At 41.4% G+C, this 27,919-nt stretch overlaps 1 protein-coding gene and 1 pseudogene across 2 annotated transcripts; one reads left to right on the top strand and one right to left on the bottom strand.

Moving 5' to 3' along the window:
* Positions 1 to 661: 661 nt before the first annotated feature.
* Positions 662 to 23,109, top strand: LOC110973199 (sodium-dependent proline transporter-like). Of its 2 annotated transcripts, none has more exons than XM_022223839.2 (15): positions 662 to 843; positions 8,615 to 8,733; positions 9,395 to 9,685; positions 9,973 to 10,104; positions 10,542 to 10,851; positions 11,321 to 11,456; positions 12,191 to 12,325; positions 12,663 to 12,766; positions 13,279 to 13,403; positions 14,151 to 14,272; positions 14,574 to 14,708; positions 15,131 to 15,230; positions 16,059 to 16,186; positions 18,448 to 18,624; positions 20,263 to 23,109. In XM_022223839.2, exons 2-15 carry the CDS (start codon positions 8,718 to 8,720, stop codon positions 20,776 to 20,778), a joined length of 2,427 nt encoding a protein of 808 aa, XP_022079531.2. In that variant the 5' UTR covers positions 662 to 843; positions 8,615 to 8,717; the 3' UTR covers positions 20,779 to 23,109. The 2 variants fall into 2 exon arrangements, with proteins under 2 accessions (XP_022079531.2, XP_086989333.1); XM_087133207.1 differs by lacking the exon at positions 662 to 843 and adding an exon at positions 1,353 to 1,520.
* A 987-nt stretch (positions 23,110 to 24,096) lies between these two features.
* LOC147799933 (uncharacterized) lies at positions 24,097 to 25,252 on the bottom strand (annotated as a pseudogene).
* Between the last annotated feature and the right edge of the window lie 2,667 nt (positions 25,253 to 27,919).

Raw genomic sequence — 27,919 nt, 5'->3', positions numbered from 1 at the left:
GTAATGGCTTCTAATTTTGGTTGCCGAATTGCACTAGACACAATCGGTCGTCTGTAGAATAGTACAGCACCCACACCTGTCTTTCAAATGGAACAAAATACTTTCCTTAAAGGGGCAGAATATTCTTTAGAATAATTCTTCTTTTGAGACGGGGAACAAAATATCCTATAAAGGGGGACATGATTTCTTAGGAGAAACCAAATTGTCCGGGTTGGGCAGAATGTCTTGATTAAACTGTAGGACATTCTGTCCGGCGGGACACAAAATTTCCTGGAGGACAAAATCTCCTTTTACACCGGTGTCTGGTGTACGCCACGCCTAAGTTAATGGATCTATACAGCTTGCTTGAAGTTGAAATCCTTTTTTTAAATTCACCCTCCATGGCTCATAGATAAATTCTCGTCCAATACTCTGCTATTATTTGCCTATCGAGGCCTAGCATCGTAAGCGTGTATTTTTGGTTACATCTGGCTTACTGGTAGTGGGAGAGTTGAGGGGGTCACTCTCAAAGAAGTTCAGTTCAGTCCCTTCGCCCTGACGTACTACGTGCGCAAAACTCTCGCGCGCATCCCTTCGCGAACTTTTGTAGCTCGCTGGCGTTTTTGAAGCAGGCACAAACACCCAACAAAAGAGCCTGAGCTGGTGGCCCTCTCGACCAGTCGACGCTATTGTGATTTTGTACGCTTCAATGGAGCAATTTCCAAGGTCGATGTGGGGACCAATATAACTGCGGAGTGAACAGAGTACACAAACAGCTCGATTGCACCGGAGCGGAGCTCCAGGACTGGAAATTGTGCTCTGAAAAGCTTTTACCATACTCGAAGATGAAGAATGTGAGATAAGGTAGGCCGTTTTAGTTAATATGCATAGGTTTATGCCGGTGAAATAAGGCTACTCATCTTTCTTAAAGTCTTTGGTGGGAAATGCAAGCGGTTGACGAACAGAACGTGAGCCATGTTGTGAGTACGGTGACAGTTTTTGTCCAGGATCGGTATTGAAAAAGTAATGCGAGTTCTGAATTGCACGGGCGCATGGAAGGGTACTGTTGACGCCGTGGGCGGGATAGTGCTTGAATACACCGCGGTATATTGCTTTATGGTAAAATAAAATTAAACGGTAGACCTATATCCGGCGTTTAGAGGACTACATGGACATGACATCTCAACATCAATCAGATACGATAATTGAATTCCGTGGAGCCAGCATGTATGAAGTACTATAGTAAATATACACATGTGTACTCCCAAAAAGCAATGTGACGCTGGTAGGCTTTTTAGCCGCTGTTATGAAACACCGTATAGGATAGTGTATACATTGTAGCTTTATGGTGTATACGTGCATTGGTTGTTTTGTTATTCCAGTTGAATCTATGTCGCTTCATTGTTACCCTGTGACACAGACATGTACTAGTATTAGAGACTGAGCAAACTTTGACGGAGCCTCTGTGTACGTGTGTCAGAAGTAAACATTTGGTTCAGAGCTGGTTGGACTCGTTCTGAGATTGCGGTTCCCTTTCACGCGTGAGTGAGTTATTAACCAAAAACGACTGCAGTGTTTTCAAAATTTTGCCCCTTAATAGCATTAATGAGTGCTCATTCAATTCGGGAGACGACGGTAGGAACGTAGGAAGGAAGACATGCAAAACGCTATGCATACGGCTTTAGTATAGAATGGTCCGTCTATGAACAGGACGGTTTAGCCAGTCCAGACAGTTTCCATGGTAATGAATTTGTTCCTTTTTCAAACTTCGTCCTGGGCGTTGGTCCAAAATTACAACATGTCTTCCCGAGTACTCGATCAGTATTACGCAAGTACAAGTAATCGGACTCGATATCTTTGCCCTTGTGCTGCAGGCGTGCCACCACATCGGTTGATATCTCTATGAAAAGTTCGGAGATTAATTAAGGCCCTTGTTATTCCCACTTAAATTGCATAATTTGGAATGAATGGATTAGGCCTTCGTAAATGTGGTTGGCGAAATACTCGGGATAGAGGTCCCTTCCTAAAACACGAACACTAATGCTGATGCCTGGTGAGTTTTTCAAGTTGTTTTCTGTACTGTTGATTTCAGAGTGGTACTAGAGTGGTATGCCTGGGCAGTAGAGCTCTGAAATGTCGAAAATTTAAATTCATAAAATACACGCTTAAGCTATGTCATGAATGAATACAGCTATAATTACAACTGACATCGCACACAACCAAAGATTGACTCGTAGGGAGGTCTCAAGCGGTGGACGAGACCAGGGAAGGAAGGCGGGGCTGGGAAAAGAAGAGGGCAGAAAGCGGTTTGAGCTGTCAGATCACTGACTGGCAGGGACGTGAAATGTATAGAAATGAAAAACATACTTTGGACGGTCCCCAACAGAAATAAAAGTCGCTGCAGTCATTTATTTCCAATTGAAATTGTACACTGTTAGTCTTTTGGCGGCGTATTTGTATTGCACTTTTGAGCATATGTCGCGTTTAGCGCCTTGGACAGATGGACAGAGTGTAGGCCGATTTAATTGCCTCAACCTAGCGTACGTGTAGCGCTAGTTGTTCGTTACTGTGATATATGTCTACAATCACATACTTCTGCTTTCAAGTTTGTATGATGGGGTACCAGTGGGAAACCTGGAACAGACGCTCATAATACTTACAATTACATGAAAAGGTGTGTGTGTGTGTTTTTAAGATTCGCTGTCCATACTCTTTGGAGTCGGATTCCGACAAATGATTGTCATACTCTAATGTCCTTCTGTTTACTGTATACTGTCTAAGTAAAAAAAGTCAAAGCATGGAGAAATGCACTAAAATGATCAATGAAACTGTGAACTCATTGATGTCATCAGGCTGGGTCCCACAATTCAAATTTGAGTTCTATGAAATGTCGTACAATTTAAGCTGTTTATTTCTTACTGACACTGAGTAGTATCTAATACATGTATACCTTAGCAGTAACATTCTGAAATAGTACAGTTAAGGATCGCCGTGACACATAGATGTTGTGGAATTTTACTGTAACACAGGCCTAATGGTTGTCGCAGATGATCGTTGATCCATTAAGATTGATTACCGGGTACATTCTGCTTAGGTACACTTGTACAAACAAGATGAAATAAAATAAATAAATGTTGTACATGTATGTGTGCTGTGCCAGCGATGTGTGTGTAAGATCTATACCAGCCGATCTCATTGGCAGCCCGCAAGATTGACTGCTGCATGACCGACGACTTGGAATTCGGCCGCGAATGCCAAGCTGAGATTTATGATCAGACTACCAGTTGCCTCCGATCCAACCATCTTTGTCAATTTCACCGGGGCCCCAACGTTGCCATTCATGGGCGTGCGTGGCGCGATTCCAAGCTAGACCATGAAGCTGAACCTCAATCAGCAATGCGTCGAGGGGAGGACGGAACAGGGCCCAGGTTGTGTGAATCATGGATCCATTTACCGTACCATTTGGCCTAGCGACCAGTGTGTGTTTTCCCAATCAAAGATGGGCGGACTTTTTTCTCTACATCCAAATGTAATGCAGGCTTGATTCTTGGAAGGTCACGTAGAGAGGGATCGGCTTGAAAATCATGTCACATACACGTGTAAATGCTTAATAGTGTCTGATCTATACTCCTGTGTGAGTTTCCATTAACAATAACGAAAACAAACATAACAACAGAAATCGATTAAAACAAATAGTGGTTAAATATCTCGTCAGGGTTAGTGGTCGTTATCAGATGTAAAATGAGCAGATGATGCCCTCCGGCATTTGCGAGACGATGAAAAATTGGAGAATTGTACCCAGCATCATCAACATTGTTTTGGAGAAGGTCGAAGGAGAAAATCTGAGGACTTGGCGAAATGTGTGAAGAAATTCGGAAATGTGGAAACTTTACTGAGAGAAACTGAGAAAAAATTCGTAAGAGTTGGCAAAGCCCAGGCGAATACTCAGAAGAAGAATTGACGTAATGGGTATGATGCTACGAAATCGAGCCTAATATAATTGCGTTAGAGTCAGGTAACAATGTTATCAATCTGTATTTGGGAACTTTGGCGTTTGATAGTTTTCCGTACTGATGGAGTTTCTAGTGCGGAATGATGAATTAAATGCCTGATTTATTTGTTTTGAAAGGCTCAGGTTCATAAGAAAATTTCCCGTCTTATTTTTTTGTGTCTTGAGTATTGTAATTTATGCTTTGTTTTAGAAGCCCGTTTGTAAAATTTATAACCAGTGAGCATCACGCATACATATACATGTACTCGCATCCATAAGTTAACTGTTAACCTGACATAATAAATTATGTATAGGTTGTCCTCATTTTGTTCATATTTGTTCGTTTGCAGTCAGTGCACGTGATTTTACACGTCAAGGCAATGATTTTCATGGTTTTGTTAACCTTTTCATAAACATCTCGAAACGTGTAACGATTTTTTTGGGAGTGCCCTTATACCCTTCTGTTTTTAACCTTTGACCTCCGAGGGTAGTCCTTGGGCACTGCTAACGTCAACAAGTGTAACGGTGAATAGTTCGCTGAACTTTTACATTACATGGCTCACCTTGAAGTTGTTGAAAGAATCAGTGGTATGCCAAAGCCTCAGCCGCAGTCGAAAAGCCACAGTGTTTAAATTTAACATGTAAAGTGTACATGTACATGTATATACATATACAGTGTATGTGTAGTTTTCTGACCTGTATCGCAGCGCTTTCATCTTTTAGTTTCAACTTTTTCATATTCAAATCTAATGCCCTGTTAGAAACTTCCTTGAAATTGCCTCCTTAGCTGTAGGCCCTAAACATTTTAACAAAGAAACTTTAAATTCATAAAATGCACACATTTGCCACATATATATATAGAATATTACGAATTTACATCTTACACAACCAAAAACTCCTGCGTAGCTACATATAGGCGGGGTTGAGAAAAGAGAAAAGGGGTATAAAGCAGTTTGAGCTGACAGACCATTGGCAGGGATGTAAATTGTAAACAAAAAAACTTAGGTTGGACGGTCCCAACAAAAATACGACTATACAGTTGCTGTAGTCAATCATTTCCAATTGAAATTGTACTCTATTAGTGTTTTGGCGGCGTATTTGTATTGCGCTTTTGAGCATATGTCGCGTTCGGCGCCTTGGACAGATATTTGAAGTGTATTTTAATAGCCTCAACGTACGTGTAGCGCGTAGTTGTACATTACTGTATGTCTACGAACACGTATGCTTTTGCATGATGGAGTGCCAGTGGGGAAGCTGAAACAGATGCCTGGTGTACTACATGACGAAGTGTTTGGGTTTTTTTCTTTTTTAAAGATGCCCTGTCCATATTTGGTGAACACAGATTCTAACAAACAATTGTCATAACAGATGTACTCTAAAGTCCTCCTATACATACATTGTAATTGGAAAAAAAATAATCAAGGCATGGAGAAATGTCCTAAATTGATCTGTGAAACTATGTCATCATGCTAGGTCCCACTATTCAAAGTTGAGTTCTTTGAATCCTTCCTAACCGTCATGCTATTGAAGCAATTTGTTGCAAAAAGCCTACAGCATCTTTAGTGATAACGAAGACATTCGGAAGAAGTGTCATTTCCTGGTATGCCTGTCAGAGTTGTTGTAGTGGGAGCGGCTGGCCAACTTCGCTTTACCACATGATGGTGATCCTTGTAATCCGTTTGACCTCCGGGACCCGTGATGTATCCTTTATCCGTGGGAAAGCTTGGGCGCAGGCGAGGCACACATGCGGGGTCGTATTTGTTCTGAGGTTGAACATGGATGTGTAGAGCAGATCGGTTGCTCATGTACATGTTCCCTATGCATGAGTTTTGCTTAAATTTTCTGAATGGTTAAACGGTTCTGGTGCCAGTGGAAGCCTGTCTAAACTTGAACCCCCAGTGGAGAACAACAACACCAAAGATGGGAACATGAAATAGCGGAGGTGGAAGTTATTTGAAAGCGTCGCTCGTGCCAATGCTCGTAGTCAGAAACGTTTAAGTTGCTTTAAAGGTCAGATCTGTTCCTTGCTCTATGGTCAGATTTTGCAAATACGTAAAGGTCAGAAACGTATTCTCCATCAAAGGTAACAAAAAGTGCACTTTCTAATTCGGTCCAGTAAGTGAATGCATATTGTGGAGAATGGTTTGAAGTTACCAAAGGCCAACACAAAACTATGCATCATATTATTTGAAAAATCTGTGTTCCTGTCTCTCTTGAATTTTATGACCCACGCCGAATGAGTACATACAGGGATCATGATCGCTAACGATGTATCACTTTTATAGCAGCTTGAGGTTAATGTAGCATCCAACAAGGAATTTACAGCAGCCTGACGAAACCAAAATAACAATCTGCAGCAACTGTTGTCAGTAAACTCTGCTTCCAACGATATCCCGGTCTATTTGATCGATTTATATTAAACTTTTCCTCGACGCATGTCGCGATGTAAAATGTGATTTACTACGGCCTGTAAACCCCTTCACGATAACTGGTATGAGCAGTCGGAGGCGTTTCCCACCGCGGATCGCATCCTTCAACGTTCAAGGGCCATTTTGGTGAGATCAAGATGGCAAAAGAGTTTATTCGGTATGTAACCTGTACCTGACCCCGACGCAGTGGTCCTATATTGGCGCCATGCTGAGGCCAACACCAGGTGCTGCAAACTCATAAAATGAAGGATTCTCTTCTGTGCAACATCTACGGCAGCTTGTTGTACACGTAAGGTGTTAAAGACATCTAAGCCTAAATCTTTGTCGCTGGGGAGAATTAAGGTTTGTTTTGATGAAGTTTGCAAGTCGATCAATAAGTCGTTCGAAATCTCATATCTCTAAATATTTGTATTTGAGATTTGTATTGTTAGACCTGGTCGACAATAATCACATTTTGCCTTGCCATGCCATAGATAAATGAAAGCCTATATGCTTTCAATTATACACATTAAAAGTGCCTCCATTTTTTCAAATAAATAATTTATTAAAAATTTGTTCAAAGATGAGTTTATAATGGTTTCTTACATTTTCATCAATGTTTTTGAGAACCCCCTTTTAAACTGACCACCACACCCCTGAAAGAGATAGTTTACAAATGCTCCGTATGTAAAATGTTTGATCTGTTAAAATGTGTCTGTAAGAAGTTAAATGGTTTAGAGATAAAAGCAGTGACGATAAGCCAATGCCAATGGCAGTTGGCATAATGAGGTCAGCATTATTTGTAATGGTTGCCACTCCCCCTCAAGAATTTGGCTAATTCTCACATCTCAAACAGTTGTAGATGCACACCTTAATAAACCTCTTGTTGGTTAAGTTAAACGTCTTTGCAAAGTTTTTCGCTTTTAATAGTAAAACCCTTTCCCATAATGGACTAGCCATAAACACCGGTGTCCAGACTTACCGAGGACATGGAATAAAAATCACCCTTTGTTCCCTTTCTGCTCTCCTCTGTGGTGTGGTGTAACGGTGAACTTTTGTAAATCGTATTGTTTTTAGTCAGCTCTCATATTCTGTCACGGAGCAAGGGTTTTACGCACATGTATTTCTTTGTATAGGATGGCAAGCATTGCGTTCTTCATGTTGCAAACTGCCACAGCAATTTCCCAGCAATTTTTATCACCTTACCATAGACATATTCATGACCAAGAGCTGAGTTCATGGAGGTTTACTTGCAGAGTCAAACACGCATAAGAAGAGTTTGTGCGTATAGGATTTGTAGAAACGTATTTAAACCGTAAAAAAGCTGAAGAAGTGCTCGCCGTTGGCCAAAGTTACCGAATTGTTAGATGTCCTTCATCAGGATGGTGGTAAGTTGCTGTAAGGAAACATGGTGAATTTGACGTGGATGCCGTATAGATACAGTGTTCCAAGGTGGACTATAAAATTCTGCTTTCGCTCTTCCCATATTTCATCAGTCTGTGTGGCTGCTGCATGCATGTACATGTATAGTAAGGATGCTGATGCCATCCTTGGGCCGCGATGGGGTGGGATGGGATGGGATGTTGAAGTACATGTACTGTCCAACTGCGGTTTCGAGTCCATGCATGATATGCGCATCTTCGTCCTAACAACCATACGGACTGATGAAACGAGGAAATAGCGAAAGCAGCATTTATTTTTCCACCTTGAAACACTGTGCACGCGGCATCCAGCAACTTACATGTACCACCGCCCTGATGACGGACAAACATCCAAAAATTCGGCAACTTTTGGCAAAGGTCAGACTCATTCGCAATTTCCCCGGGTTAATGGGCGGGCACGAGAGAGTACACGCAGAAGTCAAACACGCTTAGTTAATATTAATCTGTATTTTGGCACTGTCGTCCAGATGATACGCACATATACTAGCATAACTCTGTACGTTAAATGATGCCGTCACACGTAAATCCTAATCAACGTTTTAAGTGATTCCTGAAATTAATTGTTATGGGAACCGAATATATACGAGGTGAAGTATAATAAACTTTCATGTTTATTTCGGGTTGATAGTCGATGTTAGCTTCTTTATAGGCATTGGTCGATAAACAAGTTCCCTCGTCCACGCCTGTTGTGTCCACATCAATTTACAATATCTCGGTTAGCGCAACTATTCACCCAGCAACTATGCTATAACTTTATCATGTACAATTACTTTCTGCTCCGATTTCTCTTTCAGCTTGCGTTGATCATCTTGACCGTGTCTGATTAGTTGGAGAACTGTTTACTTACCATCTTCCCATCACGGAAAACAGTAGGCCTACACAAAACAGCCAATCAAGATGAATGGAACAAAAAGTAAGCATTCTCTGTCCCTTTTTGAAGTTACATGCAATATACATGTATTTTGTTGTATAGTGTTTGCTTGTTCAGTGTCATTATGTGAACTTCTTGTATTTTTCTTCTTGAATAGGAAGTTGGCATGTTTGAAACTAAAGTTAACCGAACATCAGCACCGCCATCTTTGTCAAACTGGTGCAAAACAATTTGATCGGCTCGAATAACCGTGGAACAATATTTACGTCACTGTACAGCTCGTGACATTGTACACAGTCAAACCCCATGAATTAGACCATTGTTAATGCCACATTCTGTTTACCCCCTAGTCAGTTTCCCTATATAGCTTGTTTCATGTTTTGTAACAAGGAAAGTATTAGGCCCCAATCCTTTGTCCTTCATTGCATTCGTGCATTCTCGATTCAGAGAGTTGGCACAGCTAACGAATTACCACTTATCAGTTTACGTAAACATTACTAATGGGGTTTGCGATTTTCCTTTAAAGCTTTTCCCCTGTCTCATTTTTCCCTTTCTGCGTTGATCTTTGCTTCATTCCCATAAACTGGTTGCACACTGAGTCGTAATTTGACATAGAGTTGGGAAAAAAGATTTCTCGCAAAAGAGGAACGAGGTACCATGCAAAGGCCTCATTGTATTCATTTCTGTGTTAATTTATCCAAAGCCGAGAATGATAAAGTTGGTGTTGTTGACGGCAGCCGGTTCATCTTTGAGGAACGTCACGTGGACGCCCAGCGGATCGATGAAGCTAACCAGCCTATGATCTCGAGCCAGCCTTCCCCGGACGCCTTCAAGCCTCGCCCCTCTCGACCGTTCCCCATCTCCAGCCGAGATGAGAACCCCAAGCGGGGCAACTGGTGGAACAAGATCGAGTTCATTTTCGCTTGCATTGCGCTGTGTTGCAGCGTTCGAAGTTTCTTTGCATTTCCCTACAGAGTCCACCGTTTTGGCGGAGGTAGTGTAAAAAGAAAAATGCTTTCATGAAATGGAGAGCCAGACCAAAAATAGCATGAATATTTTGAAGTTCTTGCTCATGTAGGTCAAATAGATGGTGTGGGCACATGTTCACTAAGGAGAAAAATACTTTAGTGAAAAAGTAAAGCTTATTGTACACGTTTGAAGGCTTTTCGATCTTGTCTATTGTTGACCTGTTAGTTTAGTGATGCGTTGATGTAAATTAATTCGAAAACTATTTGCTGTTTTTTCGCTTACTATGTTCATATCTCCCATCTTTCTTTGTAGGGATCTTTGTGATCTTGTTTGTTCTCGCTATGATCTTCTTCACGTTCCCGTATATTGTTCTGGAAATGGCTTTGGGGCAATTCTCCAGCTCCGGTATAATATCTGTGTGGAACATCTCTCCCCTTTTCAAAGGTGAATATACATGTGCTTGTATGTACAACATTTTTGCGAGTAAAATCTTTCACATCAAAGTTTGTGTGAAACTGCTGGTGTTGTAACGTGAAAACGGAATGGAGCTTAAACAGTTTACAAAACCACCTTGCCAACAACCATCCTGCATGCCAAGTCCACCACTCTACAAAGAAATCAACGGCACATTCTTTATGTTTGAACCAACAATGGGCAGTAAGTGCCATGTGAAGTTTGATACTTTTTCAATCCTGCCAAATCCCTCCAGAGCGATTTGGATTTGGTGGATTTCAAAGGCTGCGGGAAGGTTCGTGCTCAGTGCTATTTGGCTGTTGAATACATAACAAATGCACTTGTCAAAAACAACTTTGCTTTCGCTTCCAGTGAGTAAGTTGAATTTTCCTGTAACTTTTTTTTTTGCTTCTGTGTTCATTGGTTAGGATTTGGTGTTGTAGCCACGCTGTCGCTTGCATTATGGAACGTGATTACCAACGTCTTTTCATCCTATCATCTGCTATATGCCTTTATTACCATCAAATCGTCCGCAACCTCAATGAAATTACCGTGGCTGGATTGCTCAAATGCGTGGAACACCGACGGATGCTATGACATGTCCACGCAAGTCGTATTAACAACTGCGAATGCATCTGCATTGAACAACGAGGGGAGAAGTGTGAACTTGTCCTGGCAGAGTGTAGCGAGCCCTCCAGAGTACAGAGCGTTGTTCTCCGCTGCAACAGAATATTTCAGGTGTCTGTTGGCCTTGTAGCTCATTGACTCCGAATTAGCTAACGCAGTTTTAAATCTGTGCATGCATGCATCACGATATGATGAATTAAGATGGTAAGACCCGATGAGATAAACAAGTGCACGTCATGGCAACGTGACAACCCACTCTGCAATCTGAGGGCGTTTTTAAAAGAGTTAAAAATGAAATCAAAGTGAGAGTCGCTCGTGAAATTAAAAATAGCATATAGAATTGTCAGTCTTGGTTGAATAATAATTAGCTCCATACTTGTTTTGTTATTGTACGGCTTCGATAGTCCAGGTCTGTTCTTGTTCATCGGTATGTAATTCAAGCACGATGTAATGTTTTTTCCAAACAATGAGAAAAATTCGAACAGTTTCTGTTCGGCGACGTGTGTAGGTCATGCTGATGAGCTAGGCATTAGCGATTGTTGGGTTTATTTATTCATTTGATGTTTTATCATTCCCATAGGTCGCAAGTCACCAATGGGAACGATGGTGACTTGACAAATATCGGCGCTCTCCAGCCCACCTTAGTCTTTGCTCTTCTAGCTACGTGGGGCTTCGTCTTGGTACTCAGCTGCATGGGGGCTAAGTGGACGGGCAAAGTAAGTTGTAGATTGGGACACTGTCTTCGAAAGTGGTAAATAGCTCTGGATACTGTTTTCAACCTTTGTTATTGCCATAGAAACGCATTTGTGTCAGTCATCAATCTTCAACAGTAATTCCTTGATTCCTTTAGAGTATTTCATCTTGGAAATGTCGTGCCAGATTAATGGTCTCATGCCCAGTGCTTTCAAAATCCTTCAAAAAAGTTGAAACCTTAACTAGTTACTTTAGTTTCCTGGTTCTTGTCTGCTGTTTGAACTTTATAGTCTACGTTTTACACAGACATACTAACACACTATCAAAACAATTCGCTTAGAATTTAAACACTTTTTATACCCACTTTTCTTTAAAATAGCTTAACCCAAGACATGCCTATTGAAAAATTAAGAATATATGTTTAAACGCTAAACGCTTTTCCATGGCACATGTTCAGCCTCTTGAACCCACGTAGCATATAAACACTTTCCTCTTGAACCCACTTAACATATAAATACTTTCCTCAACGCATAACAATAAACATGTCGTGGTTAGAAATGTAAAAAACAAGGTACAAAGAAGTGTTCAGAAATGTGATGTCTACCAATGTCTCGTTTGTTTCTATTTTGTTCAATCGAATGGAACATAAATCACAGATATTTCTCTTCATCAGGTGGATACCATTCTCCAACAGCTTTGCTTAGGCCTTTTGGGCGTATGAAAATTGAAAACTCGTCTTTATTTTCGTTTTCTGCAGGTGGCGTACTTCATCATGCCTATCCCTCTCATTCTTGTCTTTGCTTTGCTCATGCGCGGAGCAACGTTGCCAGGAGCGGTTGATGGGCTGATCAGTTTCCTGGCCATTGATTGGGCCTTTCTTCAGTCTTGGGACGTAGGTTGTATTCACGCGTACATGTACCTTGATCATTTAAGATTAGCCTGGAAGATCAGAATTTCAAATTTCAAAATGTGATCTTTCAATTTAATTTTCTCTAAAAATTTTCCTTCCCGACAAAACTGACATTTCTGAAGATCCGTTGTCGGTTTTGTGTTGAGTGTTTGGCTTCAGTTATCGGCAGCTCTTTGAATGCATCTCAGGAACGCTATTAAATGCGGAAACTTAAGTCGACAAAGGATAATTCGGAATCAACTGTAAACTAGTCCATGAGGCGGATTTTCGAAGGCCTTCTATTTCTGATTACCCATATTTGTTTTTGTTCTGTTTTTAGCTGTGGATGAGTGTCTTTAGTGAAGCTGCCTTCACCGGTGTTATGGGACATGGAGTATTTTCAGCGTTGTCAAGTTACAACAAATTTCACAACAACCTGTGCCTGTATGTTCCTGATTGAAACCTTTTGTCATGTCGTTGATTGGTTAAAAACAGAAATGCTGTGCCGTGTTATTGCTGTATACAAATTCGGGTTTTTCGTCCAAATATAGTTTGAAATGAAAACAGTTACTGATCAGTCATAATCATAGTCGTTACTGTTCAGCACTCTTGTAAATGAAATGCAAATACTGAAGCCCAACTCAACTTGTTTTCCTTCGTTTATTAGTGAAAGCAATCTCATTATAATGAGAATCACTTGTTTACTGAAATTCAATGTAAAAATGCTTTTATATTCTTTTAAATGCACATGGCCTTGTTTTCTATCTGAAAGACGTCAGCGTTTCCAATTATGCCTTCCTAACCCTTTTCTCTGTAAAACAAAAATGCCAAACCTTTGTTTTTTCTCATAGTTTCCGGCAAGAGTGTTTTTGCTGGAAAAGAATTTTGCACGCAATGTTCTGTCTGCCTTCTGTTTGCATATTTTAACTTGTAGTTGGTGATTGTCATTTGAACAGTGACGCCCTTTTTGTCACGGCTGTCGCCATTGTCTTCAAGATGATGGTGCTCTTAACAGTAGCAACATTTCTTGGTTACTGTGCCTTTTTCAATGGAACCTCTGTTGGGTACATTCTTGCAAACGGTAAGATGTTTGTTCTTGAATTGGTTTCCTCTCTGTGTCCCAGTATTACTTCTCTTAAGAACGCTTAATATGTGCCTAATGAAATCTTGAACTGGAAGATTATACGTACGTCTTTATACGTCTTTATAACATTTAGCCATTTTGTGTATTCAGATACATTGTACCTCTTCCTAGATGAGAATTTTGACACGGCTATTTATCGAAGTAGAAATGCCTTATACATTAAACGTGTAAGCTCAATGCATACTCCACGTTTTTTGCTGTAATGTTTTAATGGTTCAACTACGTGTACATGTATAAGCATTTTCATGCAAAGCACATCGCATTGTGATCTCTCCTACGGGACAACTTCATTTGCATCCCTGGAGGATCGGGTTGGTGTAGTAGCATTTCCCTGCCTTCCTCCAGCGTCTTTGAATCCCACCCAGTTTGGCACGTGATTCGGGTTTCCCCCTGCACCTCAAAATCTGGAAATGGTTCTTTCGTCTTCTCAGGATTCCACCAAGGCTGCAGTGAATGAGCACCCTTGACGAAACCTCGTTTCCAATACCAGAAAGAAAACAAATCTGGGAAAAACGTATCTTGTATAGGCCTATACATTTGGTTCCGTTCTTTGACCATGCTGTACAGAGATCTGAGACAGTAATTCGGCAGCACAAAATTGGACCTCTGCAGAGAGTATACATCAGTAATACGTGTACATGTATATCCATAAAGTATCACCCTTGTGTGTTGTTATGCACGCAGGAGGTTCTGGTCTCCTCACGACAATGGCTGTTCTTCCAACAATCCTCGGTACCGTTCCTGCGGCCAATGCTTGGACATGCGTGTTTTTCATCACCATGTTTCTCCTCTTCACAAGCTCTTCAGTAAGTAGTTCATGCCACTGGTCTGAGATTTTATCCGTCAGAATTTGGGAAAAATAGCTCAGAAAATATTCTAAACCTGCATTCTTTATGACATGCTGTGTGACAACATTTTAAAATGGGGATAGCAATTTGAAATGATCTGAGACGAATGTCTCACATTGCATGTCGCTAACGAGATTTCCCCTTCCAAATGTTGACCAGTCACAACGTGTTGAAAACGATTTTGTCTTAATGGATAGGGTTGTTAATTGTTTAGTATCTGTTTGGCAGTGTTTGTTTTGGGGGTTGTTTTCTCTGCCAGATCTACATGGTTCAGGCTTTGCTGACGACTCTTCTGGACCTCTTCCATTTGCCGCACTCGGTTATCTTCGTGTTGCCGACCAGCGGCATCATCTGTGTCGTCAGTTTCTTGCTATCTCTTCCCATGGTGACAGAGGTGGGTTGTCATATTGGTAGTATATAGAAGCGTGCCGTCAAAGCTTTCTGGTGACCCTTAAGGAAAGACAAAGAGCTTGATGGAAGTCACGATTTTCCCCATTGATTTTTTCAAAAATTATTTCAGTCATTCTGGTATTGCAATGGATGGCCCACAAACACTGGCACTGTTAATCACAGATCTTTGAGATCCCCTCCAATTCGAATCAACACTGACCTATAGTCATCTCAGAAAGCGATTCCATCGTAAATGAGCTTAACATTTGCCCACGCTTAACACGATGTTCTCCAAAGCAACTAGTTTGAAGTTCCATCATTTGACGTAGGGCTTATTAAGTATTATAAATGGATGCAGCTGACACCAGCGATGAATCGAAGTACAGATGCCGTAGCTTTAGTCAATTTTTTTTTAAACATTTATAGTCTGGGTCAGCTATCCTTGAGGCTCTCGAGACCTACACTGCATACTGGGGTCCTTTGATTGTTGCCATTGTTTTGCCGCTGCTCTCAGTCTGGATGTACGGTAAGTTCACATATTTAATGGCGAGGCACACTGGTTTAGTGCAGGTTGATTTTTCCTTTAATCAAGCGAAGCTCCAGCATTTATTAAAACTCCTAAACAAATCTTTTTCACGAGGATGCCACTTTTTATCATGTTTCCTGAATCATATTCAATTTTAATCTGTTAAATGGGGAGGTGTGTTGTCAAACCATTTTGGTTCCAATCCTCGCTTTTTTTTTAGAAACAGAAACACAAATCTTAAGTCATTCTAAACAATCTGCCTTGACATGCGTGAACTTTTATTTGGTTGCCGTTGTTTTGGCTCTCAAGCGAGGTAAAACATTTTCGGATGGCAGACACATGAATATTGTCCGTTGGGTGTTGGGAAAGTTTCACCGAATTGTGGGCTCGTCAATCGTCATCCTAACTTCAATGTTCTTTTAGGATTTCTTTTGTGCATGTACATGTATTCCTTTTGATATTTGTGGCGTGATTCTGTGGACGCACTGAGTAAACGGATGCTCCCCTCAGAGCTCACGTGATTAAAACACCTCTCACTAACCAAACAGAAACCTTGCAGTCTTGCTTTGCAGAAATTCGACCATGGCACTTGACCTGCATTCTTTCATTATGCAAAGCTAAACCACTCCATCAGCCTTATCGTCAACCACGACTGGTTCGATAGACTGCGGTCTTTTCACTACACCATCCTGGTACCGTATATATAATACAGCTAAGAACAGCTGTTACGTGCGTGTTCGCAGATGAACGTGTCATATCAGGGACAGATAGCTGATGTAGCTAGTCTGAATGTACTATTTTTTACAGTGATTTTTTTTTCATTTGTAGGTACTGTGCCTAAATGGAATATCATGCGACTGTCCAAGGAAATCCAGGCAATGGTTGGCTTTTTCCCTCTGCCCATTCAGTGCATTTTCATGTTTATCTGGGCTATTGTTATACCAGCAGTGTCAGGGGTACGTATGGAAGTTGCGAAGTTTAACTTGAACACGTTTTGGTTATCCTTGTCATTTCTTTTTTTGTAAATCGTGTTGTTTGTTGCTGATGGGTTGGTAGTGAGCAGAACAGTAACCAAAAACATCTGTCTCAACTTTGTCTTCCTTTTATGCCGTGATCCTTATAAAACAACTCAAAGTTAAACTGATTTTAAGGCACTCCGCATGTGGTGTATAATGGTTCATTTAAGTTAAGTTGGCGTCAAGTGTGCATTATTTTAAACAGTTGTGGCATGGCTTTATATAGGTCGTAAAAGAACTGCATTTTGAATGCTGATGACATTTCTTTTATTGAAACTTTAGACAAAGTGTTGAATCAGCTCTGTTTACATATGCCTCAGTTTTGTTGAAGACAGAAACAACTGCCAATTCTCTGGCTCGTAAATCCGTACCTCCTAAATAATAATATTGTCCGTCTTTTAACACCAAAGGCTGGTATTGGGTATTAGGTCATGGATATTGAACAGCCAGATTGGAATTGAGAATTGTTGTGGGGTGTGCCGTCGCAGCCGTGGTGCGTATAGTGAACAATGGACGAATGGGAACCTTTGAAGGATCATGAATCTGACACATGAATTGAACAGACTGGAGTTTGATTCCTGTCCCTTTGGAACACCTCGCCAGAGCACTGCCAGATAGCAACCTTGCGATTTGGAGTTGTTTAATTTGTCAAGCTGGTTTAGCTACGTGTGGCGGAAAAAAAGCGAGCGGGGAGGGGGGGTGTTATCTCGGGTGCGCGTCGGGACTCAAGCAAAGAAAAGGGGTAGGGGAATAACTTCATTCGAGCTGACCCGTTACCGACATCTTCAACGATAACGCTGCCACCAGGCGGAAAATGTATAAACCCCTGGAGTTCCGCGTCACCGGTTTAGTATTTCAAAATCTAAGGCAAAGCTTCGCTGTCAAAATATAGTGACCAAGTGAAGAGATCAGTCGAGCAAGAGTGTAAGATTATGTCCCAAGGAGGACAGACAAATCCACTCAAGGAATTTACCATGCAGACCAGTTTCAGAACAACTCAACAATAGTAACTTAATTCAAGTCTGACAACATCGAGAAAATGAGGGCAAGGATGAACTGAGAATAATTTATACGAAGTTAATTTGTACTCTTTACAACTAATTATACGGCGAGCTCTAATACCTTCACTGTAATAGGAGTAGGAGCAAAATATAAACCACCGTCTTAAGAATTATTGGAGCGTAGCGTCTTGGCAGCAAGTCTAGGCAACGGTTGAGCAACACTTGTCCCCACCAATTCATGTGCTGCTCACCAATAAATCTCCAGTAAATCCTTAATTTAACTCTAGGCCCCACCTAGGCCTGTCATAAACTTAATGAACACCACTAGGCAGTCCTGTGCCTCTTTTAAACCAAAATAAATATAACTAGCAACTTCCGTGCCTCTCATAAATAAATGCCCAAGACTTTATCCAAGGCCTCTGACGGGTCTGCCAAAGTAGTTTCTGGAATATCCTGACCACCAGTTACTCTTACTCCTCCCATAAGAACAAAGAACATTCTGTAAAATCCCCTAAATTCCTCTGAAACATTGGACAAAAAATCGTGACTGAATGTAAACATGCCCGACTTCCATTGTGCAAAGTGCAGTGAGGTCAGGTCATATTCACTGAAGTGAGCAGACGGTCTGTCTCAATACTTCAGAAAATAATTACACGCAATTACAAAAATATTTGATCATCGAAACTCAATCTAAAGACGTCAGTTAGGACAGATAAAATAAAGAAAAGTTTCTATTCCTAAATGTGCCAGTTCTACAGTCTAAATATGAAAATAATCGAATAAAAACTTTGGACCACTATTGAGTAAAGTTAGAGAAACGGAGGCAGCCATTTTTAATCTCCCTAACTCTATTTTTAGCACAGTACAAGCACATGTATGGCTGTGTACAAAACAGCTGATTATGAAGTTAAAACCATACACGTTTCGGGCTGTTTACACTCCACAAAGTCACCAAATTCACCAGACTGCTATCACAACATAAGGTAAGGTAAGTTTATGGGAGATAGTTTAGGAAGAACTTTGGAAGAGAAGTCTGTTATGAAAAGAAATCATCTGCATCACAAGAAAATGACTTGGGGCATTCTCACAACATACGTCTCCAGTGGAGCTAACTGGCCCCGTGTGTGTGATTTCTAAATGAGTACACGTATTCGTCTATAGACGAATATTCATTTATAATATGTTCTGTCCGTTTTGCAGGTATTGTTCGGCTTCTACTTTTTACAAATGTTGACATGGCCGGTCTATTTCTACCGCCCTCACTGGATGACATACATCTTGCTTGTCATGGGTCTTGTACCGCTACTCCTAATACCAATTCTTGTCGCTGTCTGTCAACTTTTCAAGAGGAGACGAGGCTACACATATTTCACACAGGTATTGTTAACTCTCTATCAACGCAAACTGTGCGTTGTATTAAAGTTTTTCTTATTATGCATATTTATTAAGTAGCCACGCACGTTCTTATATTATATGATAATAATGTGTGCGATCACGGGTGTTGCACCCCCACTGATTAGCTTTGTCGGCAAAATCATAGTCTGTCGGCAAAATAAAAAAAAAAGAACGGAGAATGAAGATGAAAGGAAGGGAAAATACAGTGCAATCGGTTTGTGTAACGGTCCGTCGGCAAATCTCGTGCCCCCCCCCCTGCAAAATGGTCTGGCGATGTCCATGTGCGCGATATACTATTTAGATTATCAACGCTGGCTGATCTTTCTTTTTTTATTTAATTTATTTGATTGACTTCCCCATTGCCCCAAATTCATCTTTAAAGGCATTCTTATTACGTCTGTTGACCTTGTCGTGTGTACATGAACCCAAGGGTGGAATTTTCTTTGCCAAAAAGTGAACCCAATCACTTTCTAGTGGCTCTCTTAAAATTTTATCAGATACATGAAAAGTGGAGAAAAGACCGAGACAATGATATGAAATCAACCTAGAAAGAACGAAAAACCCAGGACATTGAACAGGCACATAAAATATTTAGACTTAAACTTTAACATAAAAGCAAACAAATGCACATTAACAACATACGTGTTTTCGGGTAATTACATCAAATAGGCAATAAGGAAGTATACAAAACATTAACACCATTGTTGAATATTAGCACTAAAAATAGGTATTTATATTATTATAAGATTAGATAAAAAAGATAATGGATAATATGAGGGCGGGAGATGATCAGCCATTACAGATGCTGTTTTCTATATTAGAAATGTAGTTCGGTCGAACAAGATACTGTTACAAGTCGCAAGTGTTAAGGAGTCCCCAAATCGGACAAACAATGATTGGTGAAAAGTATTAGTTTGTGACTGCGTATGAATGAATTTTAAGCGTGTTTAGATGTCGCTGGGGAATTTACAGTAGGAACATTGAAATTGGCAACAAAGGACAATGAGAGAAATTTAAATCGATTCATTACGAAACATGTTGCAGATATTCCATGTTATTTTTCAGAAATTTTCGTGCAGTCGGGCATCTGCCTATAAGATGACATCAGTGTTTTTCTCATGATAATGGAATTTATATTTGCACAAAGGCCCTAAAACGTCACTGGCGGGGGGGGAGGGGCAGTGCCCCCTCACTTTTCCCATAAGGGGCAGCCCCCCATCTTGTGAAGGGCCTATATTGGGGTGGGGCTTAATGGATCGGCCAATTAATGGCCGACGCCTGATCTCCTCCCAACTGCCCCCCCCCCCTTTGAGAATTGTTCCACCACCGCTGTAAAGCATCGCTGGAATCTGTCTAACCATCAGACACTGGCGCAGATGAAAGAAAGCTATAGCCTAGGGCCTACTGAAAACCATTTCTTGTATACTTTTATCTTTCATTTCAAAGAAGAGAAGACAAGGTGTGAAAATTCGGCACCGAAGCTGTACACTGCAGGAGACGAAAACTGGTTTAATTTCTCCAGTTATGTCCATACTTTTTTCTCCCAACATCATGTCCATGTTTATCTGTGTGAGGAGTCTAAAACATACCTTTTTTGTTCTGTGTGATCCATGATTTAAGTTGTTTTGGAAAGCTGCTGTACCCTCTGAAGACTGGGGTCCCTCGCTTGAGCTTCACCGCCAGCAAGTTGGATACACTCCAAGCACCGAAGGAGAGCGCCACCCCCTGAACTCTGAGGTGCACTACAACCCTGCCACATCGCACGTCGTCACGCACACGGTGCCAGCTCCGGCCGGATCTGGCTACCCGCACCTGCGGCAGTACAGCCCCCCGCCACCGGCCTACAATGACCACCAGCCAGGGACCAGCAGCCCGGGTTCCGCTAAGAACCTCTCGCCGGCTCCCAGCTCGACGGGCTCCGGGCTGCCGACCATCTATCCGAGTCCCTTGGTGGAGGCCAGCCAGCCACAGCCTGCCTCCCCAGCTACCGTCTCAGCTACGGACACGATGGGCTCCAATCGTCTTTATCCATCAGCGACGATGGATTACACGACAGGTGGTGAGACAGACTTGGCCCTGTCGGAGCCCGAAGACTCCTTGTTCGTCAATGTGTCATCTCACGAGACCACGCTCTGAGACGGCTAACTTCAAGACATGCATAAAGACTTACCTAATCAGAGAAGGGTGTATTATCTGCTTTCACAATGATACTTCAGAGGAACAAGAAGATGCCTTTCAGTTAACCGTGTCAAAATTACTTGGCTGCAGCTTGAAAGAACACACGACCCTTTGGTAGTGGCTACATAGACTCGTTTAATAAATTCAAGTGGCAGCCGAGTACACGTGTAATTTGGACATGGCTGAACATAACATTCAGCCGTCCCGAGACTGAATGTCTTCTGGTGTGTACATATACATGCGTTATTCTTCTTGTATTCATGAGCCAAGAACCTTCGAAGAGAAATCGGGAAAAAATTGAGACTAGAAAACTCGGTTTTGTGATTCAACACTGAGGCGAAAAAGTACACCTTGAACAATATTTCTTCAACAGTTTCAGTGGTTAGTAGACCTTTAGGCTATTAAACCGATATCTGTACTTATTCATGCACTGAGCACAAACAGTGTTATACCTGTAGTTTTCTTCATAGGATGTATTCTGTACTCTGTTTTTTATGTTCCCGTACTTGCCACGGTTAGCCAAACTGTTCATTTATATTTGTAAAATTAAGCGTTCCTTTTGGTATATGTAAACTGTAAATACTTTTTGAGGAAAACAGCAAATGTATTGTCAATATTTCAGGGATTTGAAATGTTAGGTGCATTTGCTGTTTAGTTTGGGTTAAGTTTGGATATTAGTAGATTGGCTAATAATAATGAGTGTTTTTAAATGCTCCCAAAACTGGAATCATGGTTATCGAGTTTAAAAATGCACACTACACAAAATCCGACGTTGTTTCTGGAACGAAATGTGGTCCATGAAGGAAACTGATATTTTAAAGCCGAGTTCTTGTCGATCAACAAGAGGCTTAACATGAGTTTTTTTTACTAAAATTTAAATAAAGTAATGAGACATCTTTTGCACAAAGATCATTGATATACAAATGAAAAACGAACGACCGAAAGGCAATACGCGAGAACACTTGTGTGTCAAAAAGTAACTAAACCGCGGGTCGTAAATGGCGATTTTGCGCGTTCATCCAAATTTACTGCCTCGCCCTCAATCATTGAAAAGTACTTGTCTACAATGCCTGTTCGTTTTTTATGATTCAGACAGGGAATAACTTAATACTTATATCTTTTTCTTTATCCTTTTTGGAATTTATGGAGGTTTGGATGGGAACTGACAGAAATCTTTGCTTAAATTTTTAATGTTTAACGCATGTGTAAATTCCAATCTCGATGTCTGTTTTTACATTTGTTCATATCAATCGTTTCAATAAGCTGTCAGTATAACACTTTCATTTTACGTAAATAGTTTTCAGCAATTCATTATCGAATGCGTAGTTTTTTAGACTGGGGGTTGGGCAAGACGTAGTTGGGCTTGGAGTAGATTTAAAGAGAACATTGTCATAGACTGTTATTTAAAAGTAGACCCAGATAAGTTCACGTTGCTGGACAGGTTCATCGACATATGACTTAACGTTTGGTTCGAGGTTATCGCGGCACTTGGAAGAGGCAGCTTTGAAATGATTGGACCGCAGTGAGAGAGGCATGGAGCCCCATGGGCATCAGTGGCGTATCCACGTCTTGTGTCCCGAGATCTAGTGAAATTTCTCTCAAGACAATCCACAAAAGAATCCTTACACTCACTGCCATAACAGGTGGTTGTGCCGTTTCTAAAATGCTGGCTCTTTTCATTTCTAGGATACGCGTCAGTCTGTGGTCCTTGCTTGAATAGTTGAGATTGGATAGGAGCACAGGCCAACCAAGGTGCGATTGAACATGTCCGCTGTTTTACATGTATGCTACTTGCACGAACTTTGAACATTGCTGAACAAATCCCGCATTTTTTCTCTGTCCTTTAAGTTCAATGTTGCCTTGAAAAATGCCAAAGCAGGCGCCGTTCTATACAGCCATTTGGGGGGGTGGGATGGCTAGACCTTTCACACGTGACGTTACCTTTAACTTGTGTTACTGCTGTCAGTTCTGTTTCTCCACTTTTTTGAGGGGGGGGGGCTGACAAAACGTTTTGGGGGGCTAGAGCAACCAACCCCCCCCGAACCGCTCCTGTGCAAAAGATAACTGCTTTCACAATGCTTTGAATGTTAACTGTTGTAATTAATCTTTCTGTTGTTTTTTGGCCTTTTAGCATCCACTAATAACAGAATTTTCACATAACAGTTATTGTGCTTAATTATGAAATGTTTGGAGCAGTTAACAAGTCATTCTGTGCCAACCCGAAAGGAAAGTTAGTCCAGTACACTATTGCAATAAATATCCTACATGTAAGCATTGGCGATAAAACAACATTTTGTGCAAGGTTGTTCTCTCTCAAGATGATCCCTTGTCCTGTTTCGATAAGCGAGTAATAGTACCCTTTTGATAAAAAAAATCAGAACACTCCTTTAGCACAGGTATGATGTCAGCGAAGCCGTTAATTTTCCGTTATAATTCTGTTCTTTGTAAAAGTTGAGTCGCTATGAAATGCGTTGCAGTGCTTTCATGATGCCATGCTAAAAAGGAAAGGTAAACAACTCTCACATGCAAACCTTGAGCTGCAGACTATTACTTTAAGAGTTTAAATTTATCGCATGGACCTGTTTTTCCTGGTTTTATCCACCTCGAGCAGAAGCACCCCCTCATCGGTTGAAATAGCCGCGTTGGTCGGGAGTATATTCATTTTGTTGGTAGCGACGCGACTGTAACGTTTGTGCTTCCTAGTCGTTCGTGAACCAGCGATGCGCAGTTTGGCGGAGGCGCATAAAAAGTACCCGCAGAAGAGGGGTCTCTTAGGGCCAAAACTGTGGGATTGTGTCATTATGGCCCTGGATCTTCTCTGTAGATTCAGGGGCACCCACCTAGGGGCAAAGCAGACAAAAAGTTGTCTTGTTGTTATTCATGACAACTTCTTCTGGTACTCCTTTACGTGCAAGGTGTGTTGTACCTCCTGATCTTAGGCTGTGGAGACCATACAAACTTGTATTAGTTTCACCTCTATCTTTCAACGCTTGGAGAAAATTTCCACGCAGCGAGTGTAACTAAGCGGTTTGTTCCAGAGGCTGTGTACTCGCCTGATAAGACAAAGGGGTAAATATGAATAAATTATCTTCGCCTATCTTAATATTACAGCTTGATAGAGATCTGAGTAAAATGCTAGCAGCAGAGTAAGTGTCATCCATACAGGGAGGGTAGGCCGAGGTTCCATCCCTAAAATTGTCTGTTTTAGAACAGGCTAATGTGGCTAGCTTTTATTTGGGCCATTTCGTCGTGTCTGAACATTGAGACAAAGGCGAGAGATACATAACAAGCGGTTCTTAATTGTAAAGACTATTTCCCGGATGGCCTAACTTCTCTGAAATCATTTTTACTTAGCTTTTGCGTTATCGGCTCTTTTTGAGTTGGGGCTTTGTGGAGCTGTCGCCTTCCGCCAAGAGTTACATTGTGAACAATAGGGGGAGTCTGCTGGATTAAGAACTGAGTTTACCATGGAATGTAGCCATTTAAGCGTATGGCGCACAATGGGGCGGTGAATTTTTGTGAGCCAAGAAGAGAATTTTTGTTTCGATCAAGAACCAGGGAGTTACCCTCTATGACGATTGCGTCTACGATCCAAGGCAAAAAACCGGAACATAAAATTGGCCAGAAGACAGAGGATGGCCACCATGGAACCACAAGGGTGCCTAGTTGCCTTGCATTAATGTACATGTACATGTGATGAAGAACACTTGGTGCTAGAACGACGGGAGGGACTTATAAGCAATTTTCGCCCGACCAATTTTGGGTGAAGGCATCTACCCCAGATGTTCCAGGGTTCCAGAACCTGGAAAAGAACCGCTTTACCTTGGCGTTATAAAAGCAAGCAAAGCAGTCAACAGAGTAGGGGCGCCACCTTTGGGTTGGAATGTGAAATAATTCATCTAATATGGACCACTCATCCGTATCGAGTCTGCTCACGGAGTCTGCTTGTCCACGTCCGTTCTCAGTCCTAATCATTCAACCTCTAGTTCAATATGGTTTTTTATACAGAGTTGAAATATGTCTACAGCGATTAAGTGAAGCTCTGCTTTCATGCTTCCGTGTTCGACTTTTTGGGCTGCAACTTGGGTGTCTGAGAAAAGTTTCACTATGAATTGGAAAGGATAGTTAGAAAAAATTCTATTGCGAATTTAATTGTACTTAGTTCTCTCCGTGTGGGGCTCTGTTGGGCTTCATGCTCATCCCAGAGTTTGTGAGCAGTGTGCGTTTTGTTGCATATAATGGCCCCAGAACCGGAGGAACTCGCGTCGCAGCATACTATGTTATTGAATTTAGAGGTAGCAAAAACATGGCGTGTGTTTGCAGCAGAAGCATGATTTTTCCAGAACTGTAGTTCGGAACGGCAAAATGGATCAAGCAATATTACATCATCCTCACTGGGTTCAGCTATCTTTATCTGACAATGTCTCGTCATTAATCTAATTAGGTTTCCACCAACAGGACTAAGGGAAATGATCTAGCCAACAAATAGATGCAAACCCCTAGTGTTGGTGTAATCTAGGGAAAACAGTTTGTTGATTGAATTGAGTAGTTTATCTATTCTTCTTTGGACAACTTGGAGAGTCCCTGATGGACTGTTCCAAATCATACTTAACCACTGAAAGGATGTTGGGGGACCGAAATTAGTTTTGTCTGCATTAAACGCTAAACCTGATCTATGCAAATCAGCCTTGACGTGCTTGGTTCTTTAGCAGTGTTAAGATGACAGTTCTCGGAGGTCTTGCTGAGGTGCCAGTGATTTTGATGCGAAGGATGTACTTGGGATAGCTCCGTGAGACCAACTTGACGTTCCACATCGGGGGGTTGGAGAATGGAAACTCTCACACAGAAGGGGTTCATGGAGTGGAAGTTTATCTGTGGCCATCGGGTTAGGTCTAGCTCTAGCTCTGACTTTTGATGGCAAGCCGTTTGCCCAGGAACAGTTTCTGGACAAGTGGCCTGTGTTTCTGCAAGTGAAGCAGACGTCAGAAGTTGACATGCCTGTGGAAAGCAAAGGAAAGATAAGAAGAGGGCAGTGGCCTTTTTTTGGGGGGGGGTATAGGTGAAATTCCGAAATATATCTTTCCTCTGTAGGCGGGTGGGCGGGATTATACTTATGCCTAGGACTTGTACTAGCAATGTACAATAGGCGTGAACTTATGGGCGTCGTTAAGGACGCTGCTTATATTGTAATTTTACGCATCATTGAATCAATAAGAAACTGGTTTGAATAAGGAGTCATGGGGTGTAAAGTGGCGGGAAGGAGGAGGCCCTCTGTTGTTCAAACAATTCAAACTATGATGAATTTACCACTTTATTGTTGCAGTAGACGGAGACCGTACATGCTGTACTGTACTAAGGTATTGCAGTCATGCATATTGATGAGTTGTTACAGGTTACTGGAGACACGTAGATTTAGCCTATCAGATGTCGTTAAACTTGGAGTGCGGAAGTAGGTGGTTTCTCAAACGTACGCACTGAGATAGCTGATTTACAGCTGTTAATTCGGGGGAGTTCCTGGGTACCGTGGACGCCGTGTGAGCCCGGAATTCAATTAAAAACAAGGGTCAGTATGAGGGGAAACTGGATCATGGTTCACATAATCCATAATTAGGCTAGGTGTGAACTCATAGGTGTGAACTCATAACAGCAACAAGATAATCATGCGGACGGCACGTTCGGCTGCTTTTCCAAGGATGGGAGAGGCCGTGTATTCACAGGCATTAATTTTCCAGGGCGGAGGATTGTTATTATATTCGTACATGAAACGAGTATGGTCATTTCACGAAGTTCGGGCACAGTTTATGACAGCGTCCCTTGTTACATCAGTGAAAATAAACATCTTTTCCCTGCATGTGGATTCTAAATTGACATTGTTCTAAATCTTGCTAGGTTCTTGTAGTGGTGTGCTTCATCTTTGCTGAATAATATGACTTAATCCGTTGTAATGTGAAAATAAAGGGCAATAAAAGTTACCGACGTTACAAGTCACAAACTGAGCCCGAACTTCATGGAATGAACCAATTGTTATTGGAAAGTACAGCCAAATGGCCATCTCCACTACACTTTGAATTAATTGTACGCTACCGTTGTATTGTAATGCTAGAGATGTCAATGGTTACGACACACTGGAAGAGACTGATGCAACTCTACTTTTAACTATTTTGTAAAGGAGGGCGCTGTTTCACTGATGTTCAAGATTTCTGAGTGATAGTGGCAATAAATCACACGGAAAGTGTTATTTCCTGGTTGAGAGGAACCCATTCAGTCTCAAGTCAAGATTTAATGACAGTCCTGTTTTCTGTTATGAGAATTCCCCTAATTTTGTGCCTGTCAACCAACTCGATAACAACAGCCCCAGCGCCCACATATCAGGACCATATCACCGGGTGAAAGCCTAGGCTGGTGATTGCTCATAAAGATTGGCACTTAAGTTGAGAGAGGGGGCCGGAGTCGTTAGAGTTAATAGTGACCGGTAGCTTGCTGCAGTTTAACGTATGCAATTAATTAACTCTGTTAATTTGAATGCTGATGTTTTAATGTTTGTCAAGCCAAAAGCAATGCTTTAACATGAATTCCATTCCAGCAGTGAGGCCTACACAAGCACCTATCCTTGTTTATCCTGTTGCAGTGTCACTACGAGCATCTTATAACAAAAGAAACACAGTGCACTTACAATGAGCGTCTATTGTTATTTTGCACCTTGCTTCTTTTGTTTGATGAACATAGTGTGTGGTGATTTATTTTTCCAATGAATATCATTGATTAATTATTTTATGGTAATTTATTTCAAATGAGTGATTATTTGGATAATTTGTTTTAGATAAACAGATAATTTATGGTGACGTTATTTTCAGTAACGAAGAAGAAAAACTGAAATATTCTATCAGCAGTCTTGTTTTATTTGTTCAGTGAGCAGGTTTCCTCCTTCGTATAAATCCGGCAGGATTTTCATTATGCCAGGAATCAGCGGGTCATGAAAATCCTGCGTTCGATGTACTGTTGGGCCAGAGAGAGTATGTACGGACGGGAACCAGTCTACTTCGGGTGTTGCCACAAAGCCTGGCACACTGCCAACCTGCTGCAAAACCGCGCCTTCTCG

Source organism: Acanthaster planci, linkage group LG02 (genome assembly GCF_054643075.1).
Source record: "Acanthaster planci isolate LZ-2023a linkage group LG02, COTS_SCS, whole genome shotgun sequence".
Classification (NCBI taxonomy): Eukaryota; Metazoa; Echinodermata; class Asteroidea; order Valvatida; family Acanthasteridae; genus Acanthaster; species Acanthaster planci.
The sequence above is the reverse complement of the archived record's forward strand: the minus strand, read 5'-3'. Positions and strand labels throughout refer to the sequence as shown.